Source organism: the organism of the source record quoted next, unplaced genomic scaffold (assembly GCF_019419815.1).
Source record: "Pyrus x bretschneideri cultivar Hongxiangsu unplaced genomic scaffold, Pyrus_bretschneideri_v1 Contig17, whole genome shotgun sequence".
NCBI classification, from domain to species: Eukaryota; Viridiplantae; Streptophyta; class Magnoliopsida; order Rosales; family Rosaceae; genus Pyrus; species Pyrus x bretschneideri.
Genome location: NW_025999468.1, coordinates 7,600,578 through 7,621,940, shown reverse-complemented (window position 1 = coordinate 7,621,940; position 21,363 = coordinate 7,600,578). Strand labels below are relative to the sequence as shown.

General features: G+C 39.0%; 3 protein-coding genes across 6 annotated transcripts; 1 reads left to right on the top strand and 2 right to left on the bottom strand.

The window, feature by feature from the left end:
* Nucleotides 1-79: 79 nt before the first annotated feature.
* LOC103946430 (phenylacetaldehyde reductase) lies at nt 80-2,317 on the bottom strand. Its single transcript, XM_009357134.3, has 3 exons — nt 1,585-2,317; nt 976-1,325; nt 80-389 (listed from the first exon to the last, which is right to left on the bottom strand). Exons 1-3 carry the CDS (start codon nt 2,062-2,064, stop codon nt 218-220), a joined length of 1,002 nt encoding a protein of 333 aa, XP_009355409.2. The 5' UTR covers nt 2,065-2,317; the 3' UTR covers nt 80-217.
* A 600-nt stretch (nt 2,318-2,917) lies between these two features.
* Nucleotides 2,918-8,905, bottom strand: LOC103946428 (small GTPase LIP1). Its single transcript, XM_048581736.1, has 7 exons — nt 8,327-8,905; nt 6,978-7,069; nt 6,744-6,885; nt 6,040-6,344; nt 3,877-3,930; nt 3,670-3,800; nt 2,918-3,318 (listed from the first exon to the last, which is right to left on the bottom strand). Exons 1-7 carry the CDS (start codon nt 8,427-8,429, stop codon nt 3,123-3,125), a joined length of 1,023 nt encoding a protein of 340 aa, XP_048437693.1. The 5' UTR covers nt 8,430-8,905; the 3' UTR covers nt 2,918-3,122.
* Nucleotides 8,906-11,998: 3,093 nt separating this feature from the next.
* LOC103946426 (septin and tuftelin-interacting protein 1 homolog 1-like) lies at nt 11,999-17,353 on the top strand. 4 transcript variants are annotated; one of them, XM_048581735.1, is made up of 4 exons: nt 11,999-15,062; nt 16,207-16,300; nt 16,425-16,577; nt 16,843-17,353. In XM_048581735.1, exon 1 carries the CDS (start codon nt 12,252-12,254, stop codon nt 14,886-14,888), a length of 2,637 nt encoding a protein of 878 aa, XP_048437692.1. In that variant the 5' UTR covers nt 11,999-12,251; the 3' UTR covers nt 14,889-15,062; nt 16,207-16,300; nt 16,425-16,577; nt 16,843-17,353. The 4 variants fall into 4 exon arrangements, with proteins under 4 accessions (XP_048437692.1, XP_048437691.1, XP_009355404.2 ...); XM_048581734.1 differs by having other exon boundaries at nt 15,914-16,300; XM_009357129.3 differs by lacking the exon at nt 16,207-16,300.
* The last annotated feature ends 4,010 nt before the right edge of the window (nt 17,354-21,363 follow it).

The window sequence follows — 21,363 nt, the reverse complement described above, 5'->3', positions numbered from 1 at the left end:
GCCAATGGGCAATGGCTACTCATCTCATTCCCTAAACTAAAACAAACAATAACCATATTTACAACCAACTCAACTGACCTGACCCTCATCAATACTTTTAAATATATTATAAATCACAATTATCAAACAAAACATAAACCAATCATAAAAGTCATAACTAGAGAGAAATAGTACTAAGTTGTTATTATTATTATTATTATTATGTTCGCTGCCATCTCTATTTTGAGTTTGATGGTGATATTTCCGGCTTCAAAAAGCCTTTCGCTTTGAGGCTCTCCACTGTGTCCTGCACAGCATCTTCAACTGGTTTGAACACCAACCCCAGCTCAATTAATCGCTTTGCGGCATCCTTGCATTCCTTTAGCCCTGGCTGGGTTTCCCCGCTAAACCTGTACGGATTTCGTTCAAGTCAAACATTACCATCTACTTCTACTTCTACTTCTCTAAGGAACAAGCCAACCAGACAGACAGGAAAACAATAACGATACTAGTAATTCAACCGACACGAATAAACATTATCTTAATCAGTACATGTCTATATTGTTCACAAACTCAGACTGTACTCAGGCAAGTCCAAATTGACTGATGATAACTTTAGTTTTGTTTATATTTGATTTCATGGATCTCTGGGCGTTCACTTAAAATTTGATTTGTAAAAAGGAGAGAAGAATAACCAAGTAATCATAAACTACATGAGGCAACAAGATAAAATTACAGGTATCGAAAGTGTTTGATTATCTTCTATGAGTTGCGCCAGAGTGAATGAGATCGTTGCCTTCGCATGTATATGGTAATAATAGTTCAAAGTGCTAGCAAAATAATACTTCCATAAAATATAACACAATCACATTTATGATTATGAGTCCCATTTCCCTCCACAAAAATTCTTTTGTGTTCCTTTTGGCATCCAAAAAGAAAGTCTACGCACAAGGGATAAAATGTAGCAAATAAATAAACTAGAAGCAGCAAACCTACCTGTGAATGGGAAACTGAGGGAAGAGTTTGGAGACAGTGAGGGCAAAGTTAGCGAATTGGAAGATGCCATTGGTGCAGAGGTACCTGCCAGAAGCAGCACGAGACTCAAAGAGCAAAACTTGTGCCTTGGCGACATCTTGGACATGGACAGCCCCCAACCAGTGATGCTCTTGGGTGTCGTTGGATCCGTGGAGCAAGTTGAGCAAAACAGCAGAGCTTGCATTGAGGCTAGGCTGCAGGAGAGGCCCAAGACATGTGGCCGGATGGATGGCTACCACATCCAGTCCATGCTTCTCTGCAAACTCCCAAGCTGCTTTCTCTGCCTCTGTCTTCGACACCGGATACCATTTCTGTCCAAGATTAATAGATTATTACTGTTAACTACTATTATGGATAAAATGTCGATGTTCATTGTTCATCTTCTCTTCTTACGAATAAGTAATTATATATGATGATGATGATAATGAATGATATCATCATCAAGTAAGTAACTTAATTTGGGTTGGGGATGATGATGATGATGATGATGATGATAAATGATATCGTCATCAAGTAAAGTAACTTAATTAGCATTAGGGATGATGAATTAATTAGGGGCACAGTTACTACCTGGCGGGCTTTGCAGTAGTCGAGGTTGGTCCAAGAGGACTCGTCGAAGGGCTTGTGAGGAGGCCAAGAGGGGTTGGGGACCATGGCAGAGATTGAGGAGGTGAGGACGACGCGGCTCACTCCGAACTTCGAGGCGGCTTGGAGCACATTGAGGGTGCCCTGCACGGCGGGCAGCACCAGCTCAGCCTGGGGGTCGGTGGGGTCGTCGAGGGTGCAGGGGGAAGCCACGTGGAAGACACCCTGGCAGTGCTGGACGGCCCTGGCGACGGCGTCGGCGTCTAGGAGGTCGGCCTCAAAGACCGTGATAGTGTGGCAGTCGGCGCCGGGGAGGGAGAAGAGGTGGGAGGGATCGGAGGCAGGGTAGATGGAGGCGTGGATGCGGGTGTAGCCCTCTTCCAGTAATGTCTTGACCAACCACGACCCTATGAAGCCATTGGCTCCAGTCACGCACACCGCCTCCTCCTTTTTCTTTTCATCCATTAATTGTTTCTTGTACGAGACTTTGAAGCTTCCTTCCACCGGCAACTCAGAACGCTCACTCCGATTTATTATTAATGGATGAACTGGAACCCATTCTTCGATTCATTCAATTCAAGGGTTCGGATTATCCACAACAGCAATAACCTCTCTACGTAATCTACAGAGTATAAATATTAAATACTCTTCTGAAACTGAACAATTAAAATTGTTTGGATCATTTGTCCTTGTATGAGTTTCAGTTCCCTCGTATCGATGAAATAATAATAAGCTCAGGTTAAGATAACTGAAGGCATGTCTTAGTACTTATTAAGATTTTCAATACATGCGATATTACTATCTTAATTTATAAACGATATTGTTTTGAATTTAAAGAAAACTAATGAAAATGGTTTGAAAACTTTAAGTTTTAACTATAAAGACAAAATAAAGAATAAAGTGAATAGTACCAAGATTAACTTTTTAATGTAAAAATATAATTTTTCGTTAAAATAAACAGTACCTAAAACTTTTCGTTAAAATTCCTTTGAATTTACCTTTGTTGCCTCGTAGTTGCAGTTCAGTCAAGTAGTAATTGCTCAAGACTCGAGCAAGGTAGTGTAGGCAAGGCGCTTGTGGTCCAGTGAGTGAGGCAACGCGTAAAACTTTGGTGACATGATTGAATTATTTTTTGAGTGATATATGATAAATCTGCAGACTTTTGTAGAATTGGGTGACATAAGTGTGATGCGTACAAAATATACGTGACATATTTCATTGTATCTTACCAGCCAGTTAAAGAGAACTTCGAATAGAGAAGATGACAAAAATGTCCTCAACACTAAATAATTGACAAGAATTTGCAAACAAAGAGAAGTTGATGAAAGAATTGCCTGTACTTACTCAGGTCGATGAATCAATCAATATATACTTAACCTAAAACAAAAGCCACTTACAATGATAACCTATAGAGTAAAATAATCAATGGTGTTACAGGTAAACAAAATGGTATGAACTTTGGCCGCATACACTAGAATTCATTCATGCAAAAACATAATCACATTAACCAGAGGCAATGACAATTACACATTAATATCGGAGCGCTTTGATCTAGCTGCACTGCTGATTTCTGAGTAACTATTATGGGAAAACCTAGGAAGTCTGTAGTTTTCAGAAACCGAAACTGGTTGCTGAGGATAAAGTGTCGGAGGTGGAGTCAGATTGCGTTGCGCTGGAAGAGGAGGGAGCATGTTGTACTTGTAAGGATCAGCACGCAAGCTGCCAACAAAGAAAAAGAAACATCACTCGTCCAGTCATAGTAAAACAGCCTATTGTGAGGAGAGAGATGATGGTGAATAAACAGTCACGGGTTAGTATTCAAAACATCATGACTTGGGTTGTCATATAACTGGCATGCCCATGGTTACTTATAGATTAGCATTCGAAACAGTTATAGAGTAGGACCTGCAACACTTACGCATCTGAACACCAAAATGCAATGAATCGCTGTTTTGCATTTTATCACACGAAGACCATCTCACTTGTGAGCCAGCATACCCGCCATAAATTATTTATTGATGGTGATAAATATAACAAGTTAAGGAGAACAATGTAACTAGCTGAACCTACCTGGCATTCCTGTAGGAATGATCCTCGTCACTCCAATTTTCATCTACAGTCTGTGCAGGTCTTTGTACTTGAGAACTAGACCATGGATTCTGTGCAGGTAAATCATCGGAAAAATATCTTCTTTTGATCAACTGAAACAACCGAGACAAAAGTTGGAATCCTTCATAAGGCAAAAAGAAAAAGCTAACAACGAGCATGAATACAGACCACACGGAAAAATTTCATCACAGCTTCCTTGTCATATCTTGCTTCTTTGGCAGCCTGTCAATGTTTAATAGACCAACATATATTAGAATGTAGAATAACTACAGCTGTAATAAATTGATCAACAACCATATGTAATTCCACATTACCAATGATTCCTCAACATGGCAATCATATTCTCCAACAGAAATTAAATCATTTCATTTTTGTACACAGAAAAAGACAACTTTATTGATCAAAGTGCAAAGTTTGAAAAACTTTTGCCTGGCCATGACAGCAGATCCACAATCTAGTCAAACTAAATTTAGCCTATTACATCCAGAATTGAACTTCTCTCTAATCACAGAGCACCAAACTTAAGACCAATTTATTAGATATGAATATAATGCAAAGATTTTCTGTGGGTTTATGGCACCAATTTCGAATAACACAAGCAACCTCATTCCCGAGTAAATGACATGTAAATGGGACAGAAAACAATAAGAACCTATTCTGACCTTGCAACCCAAGCATCTAAACAAAGAGTTACAGTTGTGAACTTGTGAAAATACTTATTCAAGTACCAGTACCTACCCGCTTCCATATTTAATATCCTCTTCTCTTATTTATTAAATAAAATAGCAATCATTAACATCTACCAAATGTCATGGATACAACTGTAAATAGGAAAATCCTTTGCATGTCTACAACAACAACTAACAACAAAAAATGAATTCTTAGTGTTCACATGTGCAGAAAATGAATTCTTAGTGATCATAAACATCTACCAAATGCATGGCTGAACCTACGGTGTTCTCTCACCAGACTTATGTGGTGAATTTGGATGCACAAAACTATTGATTTGAGCAATTACCCAGATTCACAATCTAAAAAGATAATCAGCCAGCTTAGAAAGATAACACTTTCCCTGTATATGTACGAATTAAAGAAATAAACAAACCAAGTAGCAGGCAGAAACCTTAAAGCTTAAAAAATAAGGGCATCCCACTAACAAGCAGAATATAAGAGCTTTTACACTTTTTTGTTGCAATGAATGTAATTCACACATGTACTCTACATGTCATATTAATGATCTTGGATTATCCGTATGTTACATGATCATGTTTAGGATTTAAGTGTGGTAAAATATGTCTTTTACACGTATTTTCAGTGATTCTGTACACATGGTGCTATAAAAAGAAAGAAAAAAAAGGCTACTTCAAGCCTTTAACGTTAATATGAAAGGAATCACAGTTCTTGTGATTTCCTGCTCATTTGTGAAGCATGAGTTGACTTGGCTTGTGTGCAAGACACTTTCTTGTGATGCCGAAGGCCGGTGCGCCAAAACAGTCTAGCTTCTGTGGAGTTTTTTCAAGAAAACCTCTGTGACACCAAAGTCCGGAGTGAATCTCTCCTCCCTTATTTTACTTGTGTCATAGAACTTAATTAAAATTCTGTCTACTTAGAGCATCTCCAATCATGCTTTCTATTTTATAGCAAAGTTTTAGCTAAAACTATCAAAAAGTTATTTTAGGAGCCCACTAATGACTATGCGTACTCCCTACTTTAGAGTCATAATGACTATGCGTCAATAATTAGCCAGTAGGAATTAATTATTTATTTGAAATAATATTAAAACAGTTAGCATTAATTATAAAGAGCCAATAGGAGCTCCTTTTTCCCTCCCTATATTTAGGATCTCCTAGATCAATCCCTATCTTAGGAGGAGGTGGATAGGGAGCATTATTGGAGTTGATTTTTTGAAATCCTCCCTAAATTCTAGTTAGGAGCTCATATAGAGAGCCCATTGGAGATGCTCTTAGAATCTAACAGCATTTTGATACACATGTGAAGTTTCCTCCCTTTGTCACTTTCTACGTCAAGTACAAAGTTCCATGGCAGCTCGAAAATTGCAAACTATCCAAGTCAACAAAAAAGAGAGCATAGTAGCAGCTATTAAAAGAAATCCTTCCCAAATGTGGTTTTCTAAGGTGAGGCATTTTACCCAATGAGACAGCAAAACAAGGTCAGTTGCCTACAAACATGTCTCATGCAACCACAACCACATTCATTGAATGCTAAGTTACCATATACTAATTTCATTTTCATTGATATAATGTCTACAGCGTCAATAGAGAAGGGAAAAAGGGTAGCAAGAAAAACAAGAATAAAAAACCTGCTGCTTACCGCAATAAGGCCTCCAGCACCAGGGAAACTCTCAGTCAGTGGAAGTTCCTCACTGGATGGAAGCAAACCTTGTTTCTCAACCCACTGTCGAGCTACGTCAACAAGATTGCCACTGCTTCCCCTTGTACCCTCTTTTGCAGCAATATCAGCTTTGTTACCTATAACAATATATGGGACAGGAAGGCCACCAGGACCTCCAGATCCTAGAGGAGCCGAAAATGTCCCAGTTGCAGCAATCTCAGCTACCCACTTCTGTAAGCCAGTTTTTGTCCTCCTCTGGGAGAGATCATGAACAAAGATTACACCTGCATATGAATGTCAAAGTGTATCATGAGCTGAAAAATCTAAATCCGGCTGCAACATGCTGGTTCCATAGTTTTTATAGGAAATAAATTGTGTACAATCGTATTGATCATAACTGAATACCACCATGACCTACCACTAAAATTTTGTCAACACCTATCATGCTTTTTTTTCCATCATTATTATAGAACATGGATGCAACAAGAGATGCAAAAATGGTTAAATTTAAGCACTTACAAGCCCAAGAAGGCTGTTGATTTCTAAATTAACGGTAAATACTCAATTAAATTGTCCCTTAGACTTTCTTTACTTCACGGCCTTTGTCTCTACCTTGTATTAACATGCATACTATTTACCAGGAGAATAAAATGTTTATAGAGGGAGAGAGGTCCCAAACTTGCCATTAATTTGGGAATAAAAAAGAGATCGGCACTCTTTGTATCTATCATGTCCAGACACATCCCAGAGTTCAATAAAGAAATCTCTCTCAGCGTCACCTTTAATACTGCTTGACGAGCTACCCAAGTTTCCATAAGTAGTATGCTGGATAGAAAAACAGTAAACAATTATTGAGACTTGAAGTTCAGAAATAGTTCTCAATATCCCATCAGAATCAAAGTACTGATAATTCTCACCTTTACACCTACTGTACACCCTACTGTCTGAGGAGGACGCGTGATGGAAGAACCTTTGACAATCAGATGAACAAGAGCAGTTTTTCCAACACCTACGAATACATCACAATATAACGATGAAGTTTGATAATAAAACTGAAGTTACGAGATGTAATGTACAACAAAAGAGATTGGATAAGTAAAATACTCCCTAATGCATTAAACAATTGTTTTTCGCGCACATGTGCGGATGTCAAATTACAGGTTTAGACTATCTCCAATGGTTGGGCTAAAAACCAAATATTTTAGCCCGGAAAATTTAGCTTTTTACCCAGAAATAGTTTTTCTGCTCCAACCGTTCTAACCTAAAATTGTAGCCCGGGATTATTAAAGAATGAACTTAGGCTATTTTTTTTGTTAAATAAATTTTGTTTTTTTTAAATAAATACATAGACTATCGTAAATTAATTTTATGAACATTTTAATCTAAAAAAAAAATTTTAATTCCGATAAATATTGGGTGGAGTCCACTCCGATTTCTGGGCTAAATTTTGGGGGGATTTTGGCATTGGTTTAGCATTTAGCATTTAGCCCAAAATTTCCCCTTGGGGTTGGAGTGGGTTTGGGGGGAAATTTTGGGGGATAATTTGGCTTTTAGCCCACCATTGGAGTTGGTCTTAGAGGATTCCAATTCTGCCTACCAAAAATTAATTTGAGCAATGCAATATCATAAACATTAAAGCCATTACACTTCTAGCAAGCTTAGATAATATATTTTAACAATCAAGCACGTCAGAATTGAACTTGACACAACTACTTGAAACTAACATGTGTAGAACCACTCCATGATTGAGTAAGCATCACAATATTACCTACTGGTTCAAGATCAAAACAGGTAAAGGTTTCATTAAACCTGGCCAACCTATTTCCAAAATATAAAGATGCACAGACCTTTCTCAAGCCAGAATGCAAAAATGAAATGTGTAGATATCTACTAATCAAGTTCCAAAAATTCCATGACAAAGTCACTCTCGCGTGTCACTTAAGCCTCTGAGTTCAAATTGCTTTGGTACACCGCTACAAGAAACTTTTAATCGAATAATTCTGTAACGAACTAATTGAAGAGAAGCAACCACTGTGATCAGAATGTCCTGTCTCCAAACTCATATCTACAACAATTTGGTACCAAAGTTGTAACGAAACTTTATTGTCACTATCCATATTCCTCCTAATTACAAACATCATGACACGGATAGGATACGAGCACATACAGCACGATCAAGGAGAAAGCAATCAATCAAAATTTAGGAAAACCAAAACACAAAAGAAATTAAAAGAAAATCAAAAGTTAGAAAAAGAAAAAAAGATACCAGAGTCGCCGACAACCAGCACCCGAACCTGGCCACAAGGCGGACCGCCGCCACCGTTTTGGTCTTTTTTGTCCCTCTCACGGTCACGGTCCCTCCAGAACATGTTGTCCTCCGACTCGGAGCCTTTGGAACCGAAATAATCACCACACCACACCACACCTCACCTCAGAATCAAATCTCAAGTCCCATCAAAATCGAACACGCACAAAATCCAACAATTTCTCCAAATCTCTACTTCAAATCTAAATTCCATCTTTCTTGCATGACCACCAACACAACAAGCCCAGCTATAAACATGTCCCGAAGCGAAAACCTAGTTTCAAGTTTCACCCACAGATCCAATTCTCTATGAAATGGAAGTAGCAACTGGATTTGGCGTCGAGTTGAAGCAGTGAATGGATACAGCAAGATCCGAATTTCTGAAATCTATGCCTATTGATGCGAGAGTGAGAGGTTAATTAATGCAACGTAATCATCCTTTTCTTTTCATTTGCTTGTATCGTGTTTCTCTCTCTTTTGGGATTTGATTGAAAATAGGCTAATTTGGTATTCGGTGCTTTTTGAAAAAATTGTTTCTGACGCACAATGAGGATAAACACTTCTAAAATAAAATTATTGAGTGTTTGGTAAAATGTTTTCTTGTAAAAGTGTTTTTTTTTTTTAAATAAAATAAAAGTGTGTAAGTATTTGATAAATTTTATATAAACCGTTGTGAATATGTTAAATAAGAAAAATGAAAAAATTATATTTAATGTGATATAATAATTGTCAAAGACAATATATAGGGACAAAAAATATAATTTGTAAAATATAAAGTGTCACATCCCGGTCCGGGGCGGATCACTTCCCGGACCCGCTCCATCACCGTAGCACGATATTGTCCGCTTTGAACTTACTATTCCCTCACGGTTTTGTTTTTGGGAACTCACGAGCAACTTCCCAGTGGGTTACCCATCATGGGATTACTCTAGCCCCCTTCTCGCTTAACTTCAGAGTTCCTATGGAACTCGAAACCAGTGAGCTCCCAAAAGGCCTCATGCTAGGTAGGGATGGGAATATACATTTAAGGATCACTCCTCTAGGCGATGTGGGATGTCACAATCCACCCCCCTTAGGGGCCCGACGTCCTCGTCGGCACACCACGGCCAGGGTTAGGCTCTGATACCAAATTGTCACATCCCCGCCCGGGGCGGATCACTTCCAGGGCCCGCTTCACCACCGTAGCACGATATTGTCCGCTTTGGGCTTACTATTCCCTCACGGTTTTGTTTTTGGGAACTCACGAGCAACTTCCCAGTGGGTCACCCATCATGGGATTGCTCTAGCCCCCTGCTCGCTTAACTTCGGAGTTCCTACGGAACCCGAAGCCAGTGAGCTCCCAAAATGCCTCATGCTAGGTAGGGATGAGAATATACATTTAAGGATCACTCCCCTAGGCAATGTGGGATGTCACATAAAGGATTATCCTTGTCATTTTCAATATTTTTTTAAATGAAAATTGATTATAAGATCAACTCCAATCCTGACCTATAACCTATTTTCCCTTATATTCCTCCCAAATCCAACCCAACCCAAGTGGAAAATTGGACCTAAAACCTATAACCCAAAATAAAGCAAAAAATAGCCCAGGATTTGGCCCAGAAAATAATGTGGGCACCACCAGCAGGATCCCACCCACATAGGCATGTCTTGTAGGATTTATTGAATCCAATGGCTGAGGTCGAATATAATCAAATTTAACAGTAAAAAAAAATCTAACTACCCAAATTTAAATACAACAGCTAAAATAATTTAAAAAAATTATTTAACTCAAAATTCATCCAAATTTAGTGATTTTTCAATACTTATCGGAATCTAAATATTTTTGGGTTAAAATGTTCATAAATTTAAATTAGTATAGTGTACATAATTTTTTTTAATTACTTAAAAGAAAAAATTAGCCTAAATTTATTCTTTAATAATCTCAAACTAAAAAATTTAGGTCATAAGGGTTAGATCAAAAAAACTATTTATGGGTTAAAACCTAAATTTTCTAAGCTAAAAATTTTAGATTTTAAGTTAAAACTTGGAGGCGGTCTAAACATGGTAAACTATGATTTTGCTTTTCTATTATCATTCTTGAGAACATTTGTTGTATAACTATTTTTCCGTGATTGCTCCATTTGTAGCCATTATATTAGATCCGACAGCCACAGAACACATGAATAACTAAACAAAAGAATTCTAGAATTGCATCTTTTCCTCTCATTGTACATGGAGCACATTCTTTGTGTCACATCCCAGCTCGGGTGGATCACTTCTCGGCCCCGCTCCATCACAGTAGCACGATATTGTCCGCTTTGGGCCCCAACCACGCCCTCACGGTTTTGTTTATGGGAACTCACACGAGAACTTCCCAGTGGGTCACCCATCATGGGATTGCTCTCGTGCGCTACTCGCTTAACTTCAGAGTTCCCATGAAACCCGAAGCCAGTGAGCTCACTTCCAAAAGGCCTCGTGCTAGGTAGGGATGAGAATATACATATAAAGATCACTCCCCTGGGCGATGTGGGATGTCACAATCCACCCCCCTTAGAGGCCCGACGTCCTCGTCGGCACACCACGGCCAGGGTTAGGCTCTGATACGAAATTGTCACATCCCACCCCGGGACGGATCACTTCCCGAGCCCGCTCCACTACCGTAGCACTATATTGTCCGCTTTGAGCCTTGACCACGCCTTCACGGTTTTGTTTCTGGGAACTCACACGAGAACTTCCTAGTAGGTCACCCATCATGGGATTGCTCTCGCGCGCTACTCGCTTAACTTCGGAGTTCCTACGGAACTCGAAGTCAATGAGCTCCCAAAAAGTCTCGTGCTAGGTAAGGATGAGGATATACATATAAGGATCACTCCCCTGGGCGATGTGGAATGTCACAATCCACCCCCCTTAGGGGCCCGACGTCCTCGTCGGCACACCACGGCCAGGGTTAGGTTCTGATACTAAATTTTCACATCCCGATCCGGACGGGACCACTTCCCGAGCCCGACTCCACCGCCGTAGCACGATATTGTCCGTTTTGGGTCCCAACCACGCCCTCATGGTTTTGTTTTTGGGAACTCACACGAGAACTTCCGAATGGATCACCCATCCTGAGAATGTTCTCGCGCGCTACTCGCTTAACTTTGGAGTTCCTACGGAACCCAAAGCCAGTGAGCTCCCAAAAGGTCTCGTGCTAGGTAGGGATGAGAATATACATATAAGGATCACTCTCCTGGACGATGTGGGATGTCACACTTTGGAATTGGAGTTGCTTTGTTTTGAAAGATAACAACAGAATTCTGTAAACTTGTTAATCCAATAGCTAAATCACAACGAGCAATATTCATTAACTTAGGAGTTGCATTCAATCGTCATTTTGAGGTTTGTGAAGTTAGATGGAGTTTTAGTGGAGTTTTATTTTAACGTTTTAGCATGAAAATGAATTTATTAATAAATTTTTTTTAATTGGTAGTAATGTCATATTATACTGGCTGTAAATTATAAGTTAAGATAAAAAAAAATAATTTATATTTTAAATTTAAATTGAATGTGAAAAAAAAGGTCTACGGGGCTCAAATAAAAGTTTTCATTCTGAAAATCTTATAGTTTTTATAAATAAATAAAAAAACAAAAGGAAAAACGGCGACAAGTTGGTGTAATCAGCAAACATAGCCTAATGTCTCTGGGGATCTCTTAAGAACGGCCGAGACTGCCACCGAAACTTCTATGCTTCCACCCTAAATCACTGCATCCATAATTTGCTTTGAATATACACTTTTATTCCAATTTATTCGGATTTATTTTTATTTTTTGGTCAAAATTTATTATGATTTGATTCCCCAATCACCAGTGTTAGGGTTTTGGTGATCGAAATCAGAGGTACAATTTTAGGGCAGGGAGGGTGATGGATGATTATCAGGAGATGGAGAGGTTTGGAATGGAGAAGGATTACGAGGACGGTCAGTGGATCGGCGGGGAGTTCTATTACCGCAAACGCAAGGACAAGCGCGTCCAAACCAAAGACGACGTCCTCTACGGCATATTCACTGCCGATTCCGACGACGACGATGACAACGACGGCCCCAGAAAACGCAGGAAAGACCGAAAGGTCGACCTCACCAGGCCCGTCAGTTTCATCTCCACCGGAATCGTCATGCCCAACCAGGAGGTCGACGACAATTCAAAGCAGCAAAACGATGATAACCGGCCTGGCCTCGGCGCCACCATTGGCCTCGGCTTTGGTGCCGCTACCGGTTCCGGTTTAGGTTTTAAAGTTCCGAATTTGGATCCGTTGGGGGGCGAGGAGGAGGATGACGACGACGAGCAGAGTTTTTTGCCGACAGCGTTTGGGAAGAAGATAAAGGAGGGAGCGGAGAGGAGACACAAGGAGAGGGAAAAGCTGAAATTGCTCAAGCAGACTAGTAGTCAGTCTCAGGGTCGAGGAGGTTCTGAAGAAGGCCAATTTGCAGGATTAGGAGCAAAGGGCGGCGGGGATGGGGGTTTGGGGACCTTCGAGAAGCACACCAAGGGCATTGGAATGAAGATGCTTAAGAACATGGGCTACAAAGGAGGCGGACTTGGGAAGAACGAGCAAGGCATTCTCGCTCCTATTGAAGCCAAGTTGAGGCCAAAGAATATGGGCATGGGTTTCAATGATTACAAGGAGACGGAAGTCAAGCGGCCTAGCTTGCAAGAATTGGAAGCTGAAAAGCCGAGCAAGCCTTTGCCGGATGCGACCTCCGCCAAAAAGAAGCCTTCCTGGAAGAAGAGGGCCGCTGCCGACAAGACTGACAAGGACCATTATGTCTCCGCCAAGGAGTTGTTAGCCCAGAAGCAGGAAGAGGGCACCGAGGTCCTTGTGCACAAGGTGGTTGATATGCGAGGACCTCAGGTTCGAGTCTTGACCAATCTGGAGAATTTGAATGCCGAAGAGAAAGCCAGGGAAGAGGACGTTCCCATGCCCGAGCTACAGCACAACGTCAGGTTGATTCTGGACTTAGCTGAGCTTGATATCCAGAAGATTGATAGGGACCTGAGGATTGAGCGGGACACGGCCATCAGCTTGAACCAGGAGAAAGAGAGGTTGAAGACGGAGGTGGCCAGGCAGAAGCAATACCTGGATAGCTTGGAGGATATTAGGACCGTCTTGGATCGACTGGGAGAAGAGAATAGAATGGGAACATTGACGCTGGACTCCCTGACAAAGGGCTTTGGTGACCTGCAGAAGAGATACGCTGATGACTATAAGTTATGTAACTTGTCTTGCATTGCCTGCTCCTTTGCTCTGCCTCTATTTATTAGGATGTTTCAGGGCTGGAATCCTCTTAGAAACCCCTCGCATGGGTTGGATTTAGTATCTTCTTGGAAGGCTTTGCTTCATGGCGAGGGGGAGAGAGAACAGTACTTGGATATTTGGGATAACTCAATGTCCCCTTACACCCAATTGCTTTCCGAGGTTGTAGTACCTGCCGTTAGGATTGCTGGCGTGAATACATGGCAGCCCAAGGACCCTGAACCCATGCTTCGCTTTCTGGAGTCCTGGGAGAAATTGCTGCCTCCTTCTGTCCTTGATTCCTTATTGGATATGGTAATCTTTCCTAAATTGAAGGACGCAGTTGACTTGTGGGAACCTCACCGGGACACTGTACCCATCCATGTGTGGGTGCATCCGTGGCTACCATTCTTGGGACACAAGTTGGAAGACTTGTATCACACAATACGATTCAAGTTGAGTAATGTTCTGGGTGCTTGGCACCCAAGTGATGGATCTGCCTATACTATACTCTCACCGTGGAAGAAGGTGTTTGATGCCGCGAGTTGGGAACAGCTTATGTATAGATTTATAGTACCCAAGTTGCAGCTTGTCTTACAAGAATTCCAAGTGAACCCTGCAGATCAGACGCTTGATCAATATAATTGGGTGATGAGTTGGGCTTCTGCTATTCCAATTCATCTAATGGTAGATATGATGGAGAAATTTTTCTTCACCAAGTGGCTACAGGTTTTGTATCACTGGTTATGTTCGAACCCGAACTTTGAGGAGGTTTTAAATTGGTATAAAGGTTGGAAGGAACTCATTCCTGAGGAGCTTCATGCTAATGAAAGTATCCGGTATCAGCTTAATTGTGGTCTTGACATGATGAATCGGGCTGTTGAGGGTATGGAGGTGGTCCAACCTGGTTTGAAGGAGAATATTAGCTACTTTAGGGTGCTTGAGCAAAGGCAATTTGAGGCACATCAGAAAGCAGCAGCAGCAGCAGCACAGGCAAACTTGGGTGGTACTGCTCAAATGGATGGCATTGGTCACGAGATGAGTTTGAAAGATGTTATTGAAGCCCATGCGCAGCAGCATGGCCTGCTATTTAGGCCTAAGCCTGGGAGGATGCATAATGGTCATCAGATGTATGGCTTTGGTAATGTAAGCATAATAGTTGACTCTCTAAATCAAAAGGTATATGCCCAAACAGAGGAAACTTGGTCCCTTGCATCCCTTGAAAGGTTGCTGGACATGCACAAAAATTCACTTACAAGGAGACGCTGAGTTTTGTACAGGCCTTTGAAGAGTTGAAGGTTTGTGGCGGCTCTGGGCTGAGAATGGAGCTGATGCATTAGGTTGTAATGCAGCTTGCCTAACCTTGGATCGAGAACTAAAAATTAACTTGTCATACTTTTTTCAGCTCGTCTTTGGAAGCCGGAATATCTGCTGTAGGGAATGGTATTGCAAACTCTAACTTTTTGATTTGTCATCTTAGTTTTGCAGTTGGATTCACACCAGTTACTAGGTTGTATTAGTACATCTTGCTATTATAGTACCAATGATTTTGAACATTGCCCAGTTTTCATTGAAATGCCCTGTTTTTGTGCTTATAATCCAACCTAACATGCATGCATGATTATCAATGTTTTGAGTGTGCTGTGATATTTTTGGATGTCTTCATAATAGAGGAGCTTATGCAGTTTTTAAATGTAGCAAAAGGTTGAAAGTACAGTGCATGATTATCAATGTTTTGAATATGTTTATACTACCTCATCACTAGGAATGACCAGGAGCGAAGTTTTAGCAGATACTACTAGTCTTACTCATACAAGTTAAATATGTTTTGTTTTTATGTCAAAATTATATTATGACAAACGAAATTTAAAGGCTTAAAGTAAGATAAAGAGCCAAGTGAGTAAAGATTTGTGGGGGTATCGTGGGATTTTCGGCTTCTTTAGTCAGTCTATGTCTCAGACTCTCAATCTAAGCTTCTATTAGCTGATCAGTGCTCTAGTTTTCTGTTAATTGTTATGTTGAGTAGTCTTTTTGTGGTGCTGCTGTTTGATGTTGTGGTTTAGGGTTTGTACAATGAGGTTTGTACTTTCTTCTTTTATTTTTATAATACACGTTCTATGAGACACCTCTAGTTTAACTTTTTTTGAGCTTTTAGCAGCTGCAGAGTAGTATGGGTACTTTAATTTAAAGTTAAACCTTAGCAAGTAATGTGTTGGCATATACTACGCCTCTATACTTGCTGCACACACCTCAGATGTTCCTAAATTGTATAAATATTCTTAATTGGCTTGCAGTTACCGGATTATAGTTCGAAAAGGATCTAATTACAGTGCATCTGATTATTAAAGAGTTCAACCAGTTTGAACAGAGTGATGTATTATCGGATACTGGCTTTAAGAACAAGGGATGAAAAGAACAACAATAAGGAGTCATATGGTGATTTGTGTTTGTAGTATTGATATGTTTTCTGTATGTACGTGATAGCAATGGTCCTCCTGATACATACATGCAGACACACACATATGTAATCCTAGTTTATGTATTAAAAATGTTTGTTTGTTTCTAATGGTTTATATATATTTTTTAGATTCAACAAGATTTGCTGTAAAACATGTTTAGAAAAGTTCTGCGATGACTTTTGTGAAAGAATCAAAGCTTGACTACGTTGGACGATTTGGAATGTAATGGTTTCTTGTTTTTTTTTTTTTTTTTTTTTTTTTTTTTTTTTTTTTTTTTCTTCTGTAATTGCTGGTCCGGCTCCTGCTGCTATCTGAAATGCCACCTCTGCTCCAATACATAAAGCAGCTCCAGCTTGAAGCTATTGTAGCAGCTCTGTCCCATTCATCACTGCTTTTTGTTAAAAAGAAAAGAGCTGCTCCTCTCCGATCTAAGTCCTCTCTCTAGTCAGAAATTGCATAAGTTAATCAGGATGGGTCGACAGGCTTTCCAAACCTCCAGGTATCTTTGTGGGATGTCATTACCTCTTTCTTTATTCCTGAGACATGTACAGAGGTGAAAGTGGTAGCAGACTAGTAGTATTTGTTGCCATGATGTCTCGACTCCCCACTCTAGGAAACTATCATTTGTGACCCTAAGCTGCAGTTATGTGTAGTGATCTGCCCTAGTTTATGGAAATCTTAACATCTACTGACCTTTTGCATGTTTATGTTTGTCGGTAAAATTCCCCTTGTTGATTCCTTCATCATCTTTCTCTTTTTGACAGCGGTACAGTATGTGCAATAGCTTTGAATTGGGATGTAAACTCGTAGGGACGTCACTTTGAATGCTCTGCCAAGACTGCCATTAAGTTTGATTGAAACCAGACAAATCTAGTGGCATTGGTAAAAATTTGAGAAAGGCTCTGTGAATTGATTTTAGACTTTGGGAAATAATGCTATCAAGCGTTTATCCAATGTGTTTTGTTGGATGACGAGGGTCGAAATGTTTGGGTTAGTTGTGTTAAACAGTTTGACTCATTGGATGGGAAAATCCTTTGCTATTGTTGTTGCGGTCTCAGTTGAACGCATTTGGCTGGAAAGCAACCATATGTAGGATCTCAAGATCTCCAGTTTGTCTGAAAAATATCGTCTCAAGCATTCGTTATTGGTCGTGCTCTATACACATTCTCGGAAAAAACATGGAAATTTTTGTTTTGTACAAGTTGGAAGATGGTTATTGATTAGGTACCAAGTAAACTTGTCCCTTATTTAATGACTAGTTTTGGAAGTTGCATTCTTCTCTTGCTCCGAAGATAGATGAATAGAATCTTTGGGTCGGAGAAAACTTCATTTGAGGCCCAACGTCGCCAGGAATGAACAAAAACAAGACCAAAACGGTGTGAATCTAAGGCGGACCGGACAAAGGGGCCAGAACAACTAACGTAAAAGGATCCTTCAGGATTTTGGTGAAGGGAAAATTCAATCGGTATCCTCCCGTAGGCTCATCCCTCTCTAATATTCTGTTCTTTTCCCGAATGGGTAAAACTTGCATCCCCCGATTGGGTAATAAGATGTGCTGGTAATATTGTCTGGAAATAAAAAAAAAGTTGACTTAAACATGAAACCCCAAAAATATATCTCATGAACAGAATCAAATCTAGATCTTGCTAAAGATCATCTTTGCCTGAAAATTTCTCGAGCAATCCAAAATTCCCAAAAATGCATCATTTTTCCATTTTTTACACCATGCTTGATGCTTGAGATTGCATCATTTCATATCAAAATTGAATCACTCTATTTTCTTTGTTTTTCGGGAGTTATTATTGTCACCAAACTCCTTCCTGGTCTGAAAAGTAATAATGACCAAAAAGACGTGCAAATGACTATTTTGAAGTTCTAGCAACAATTGCTTATTTCTATTTGTAAGATTTGTTCATGTCTTCTCTACAATATATTAGTTAGTAAATTGAAGCGGAGGGGCATATAGTTATCACATAAGTACACGTGTTCTAGAACAACGGATGAGTCAATATTTTATTATATATTTTACCCTAATCTTAGTTTTATTTTATTGGTTATTTTGTGTAAATTTTGATACCTTGAATTATATTTCCAATGTAGGACATTCGATTTCCTCTTGAGCATAAAGCATTCAAACAGATGAATTTTGGAGTGATTCCAATGGGAGGATATTCGTTAGTCCTTCAATGTGTTTGTGTCAAAGTTTCAGACTTTTATATTAAGCGGTTTAATTATGACGATGAAATAAATGAGCAATGCGCAATGTTGTCAAAGTGACGTGAGCTTTCTGGCATCCATGATGATGTCTTTTGTGTTCGAGGCCTTCTGCAAATTATGTTCGGGACATCTTAAGTTTTAATTCTAGTCATTTTGGGCCTGTTTTGGAGCCCTAAAGATCCAGAAACGTGGAATTCTTTGTGGTTGGGTAGATTTTCCAAAGTTAGTATAGGAATGTATTTCCTAGTTATCTTATTCTATTGTGTTTCCTAGTTTTTAGAAGATCTTTTAGGGTTTTATTTTGTAGTAGTATAAATAAAGATATTTAGCCATTAGGTTTTTAAAGAAGGAGAGGAGGATAACACACACACTATTTTGGATTGACAATTGAAGTTTATTTTCAAGGTGTTTTCTTTCCATGTTCTTAATAATATTTTGTTTTATGATTGTTCGTAACTAGTTTCTTTTTAATTTACTTATGATATTATGCATGCATGTTTTGAATTATTAATCACCGTTTTAAACTATCTAAGTGTCTTAGTGATTCGCGACCATTAGGATATTTAGAAAAGTAATTTGATGCAATTTTGGTCGGAAGGTTCCCTGAAATTGACGCTGGCTTCTTGTGGTTAATAATTGTAATTTCACTTAGGATGAACACCACGTCTTAAGGGTTGCATGGTTTTTCAAAGGGTTTTCATAAAATTTAATGAGTCCTTCATGTTCATATTTGATCCGAACGTCCGGACGGATTGCAGGTTAGATATACGTTCTATGTTAGAGGTTCCAAGTAGGACATGTATTAGGAAAACCTGATCTTCAAATATGCATGGATAATTCATAAGTAAATTGTTAAGGTGACGGCGGAACCCTAGTGTTTCTTTAAATTGGTTTCTAGTTGATTTATTTTATTTTATTTAAATTCGTTTTTATTATTTTAAATCTCAAAATTAATATTTTCCAAACTTTGTTTTAAATAATTAATTAAGAGTTGGTTTTAAACACAAATTATTCATTCAATCCCTGTGGAAAACGACCTTACTTAGCTGTTTATACTACAACTACCTTGTACTCTTGCAAGTATTTTTAAGTGTTTTTATCCCTACTTTTGCAGGTAGTAAAAATCCTATCAACAACCAAAACTGCTATCCGACCAATTTCACTTTTTTTGGTTGATCGGGACATATACTCCACGTGTGAGACTAACCATGTCATTAGCACTAAAATGATCCTCCTCCACTTATAAATGAGAAATCTTATGTTAGACTCTCAGGTATAACTTTAGCATATATCTCCACTTTCTTGTACAGATTATTATATAAGAAAAAAACTATTGCCCTCACCTTTTAAATGGTTGTCAAGTATTATTGTCTCGACCACCAATAATTAATGAACTTTATATAGAAAAGTAAAAACACACTGCTAGTCCCTCACATCGCAAGTTAGGCCCATTAATTTAAGAGGTGAAACTACCACCACCGCTGCTAGGAGAATTCATGAATGCTTCTGTTTGGCTGTCAAACCAGGTATGCTTTGTATTCAATTTGCAATTGTGAAGTTTTTCTATACTACCGCTGATGATTCAACCATTTATGAATCATCAGCATCATCAGGATCGATGCTTACCAACAATATCTAAGGATGAAACGGCATTGCATTAATCAGCACCATCCTCTTTCTCTACTCACTGCATGCAGATTAAGCTGCTGACTTAAGAGACTACGTATATATACGTACATTTAAAAACGATCAAAGTTACATAAACTTTTAAGGGCACTAACCAGTAAACTAATTAGTTGAAAGATTTCTCAACTCAACCACGATGGCTCTCAACTATTTCTTTCTTTTTTATATTGCATGTCAATACTTCTGTTCAAATTAAAATTTTATTTTGATTGTAATAAGAAAACATTTCATTATTGAGTGTGTTCTGGTGGTGATGGCATGATGTATACATATCAACACAATCATCTTTTTTACTCGATCTTCTACAAAAAGCAGTAGTTACGTTCCTACAAAAGTAATTAATTGCTTTGTATACATATAATCAACACAAACCTAGCTAAACAAACTGCCTAGAGGGTAAGTCAGTTCATCATCAGCTCCAGATTTTTGGATATAAATATGACATTTTCTGTCAAGTTGACATTGCTAGTACAAATTAATCACACTTTGCATCATGAGAAAAGACATGATACCGATGGAGTATAATTGGCAAAAAAGGAGGAAGCCAAGCAATGCAGCGGTATAGCAGTGTCAAGTGTTAAAAAATTGATTACAAACTATAAATTATTCTTCTGTTGACACAAATGAAGGAAGAATATTATGTATCTGCTAAGACCAATAGTGGTAACCAACTTTTACTGGTATAAGAGGAGAGGCCACGAGTACTGAAGCAGACCTAGTTAACAAAATTATTTATAGGGTTTCGTTAGCATTTAATCATTGTGTTGGTTGATCATTAAATGCGAGGGGACGTCTCTCCGTAAATTACGCTCAACAAAGGTTACACCTTTACTAGGTTAGCGTGTTTTCCACGCCTCACCTAATAGTGTCCCTCATGCGGGATAACGTTCCTTAACCAAGAAATTCATAGCTTCTCAATGTGACAAGACTTTGTCTTTTCTTTCTTGGTTTAAGGGGTACCCAATAGTAATCTACGCTTGTACAAAATTTGTTCATCGCACGATATATTACAAAAAGATTGCATTTTGTCAGTACTTTTTTACTTCAGAGTTGCAAAAAGTGTTTTTATAAAGACCTGATTCTAAAAATAAAAAAATAGAAGAAAAACGGATAAGCAAGCCTAAACTCAAATAGAAAAAGGGAAGATGTCATATTTCATTCTAGTAGAGAAACCCTAATCCATAAAATATATAAATAAAAAAAATCCTAACATAAAGCTGTAAATAAAACTCACGGGAATCCTACCTGCATATATTATTAACAAAACAAACAACCGAAAGAGGCCACCGATCGCTCCCTCCGGTAATTTCTTAATACTTACTATGGTTCCGAAAAAGCAAGAAGATTGATATCGATCCTCGGCCTGCTTAGTTAGGTTGCTT

What these genes read in the sequence shown, in the direction of transcription:
- LOC103946428 (XM_048581736.1), bottom strand. Translation starts at nt 8,429, where the DNA reads ATGTTCTGGAGGGACCGTGACCGTGAGAGGGACAAAAAAGACCAAAAC. An exon ending in GGTGTACAGTAGGTGTAAAG is followed by an intron (nt 6,886 to 6,977) that starts GTGAGAATTATC and finishes TTTTCTATCCAG; the next exon opens with CATACTACTTATGGAAACTT. An exon ending in TTTTTATTCCCAAATTAATG is followed by an intron (nt 6,345 to 6,743) that starts GCAAGTTTGGGA and finishes ATTCATATGCAG; the next exon opens with GTGTAATCTTTGTTCATGAT.
- LOC103946426 (XM_009357129.3), top strand. Translation starts at nt 12,252, where the DNA reads ATGGATGATTATCAGGAGATGGAGAGGTTTGGAATGGAGAAGGATTAC.
- LOC103946430 (XM_009357134.3), bottom strand. Translation starts at nt 2,064, where the DNA reads ATGGATGAAAAGAAAAAGGAGGAGGCGGTGTGCGTGACTGGAGCCAAT. An exon ending in ACTACTGCAAAGCCCGCCAG is followed by an intron (nt 1,326 to 1,584) that starts GTAGTAACTGTG and finishes AATCTTGGACAG; the next exon opens with AAATGGTATCCGGTGTCGAA. An exon ending in CCTCAGTTTCCCATTCACAG is followed by an intron (nt 390 to 975) that starts GTAGGTTTGCTG and finishes AAATCCGTACAG; the next exon opens with GTTTAGCGGGGAAACCCAGC.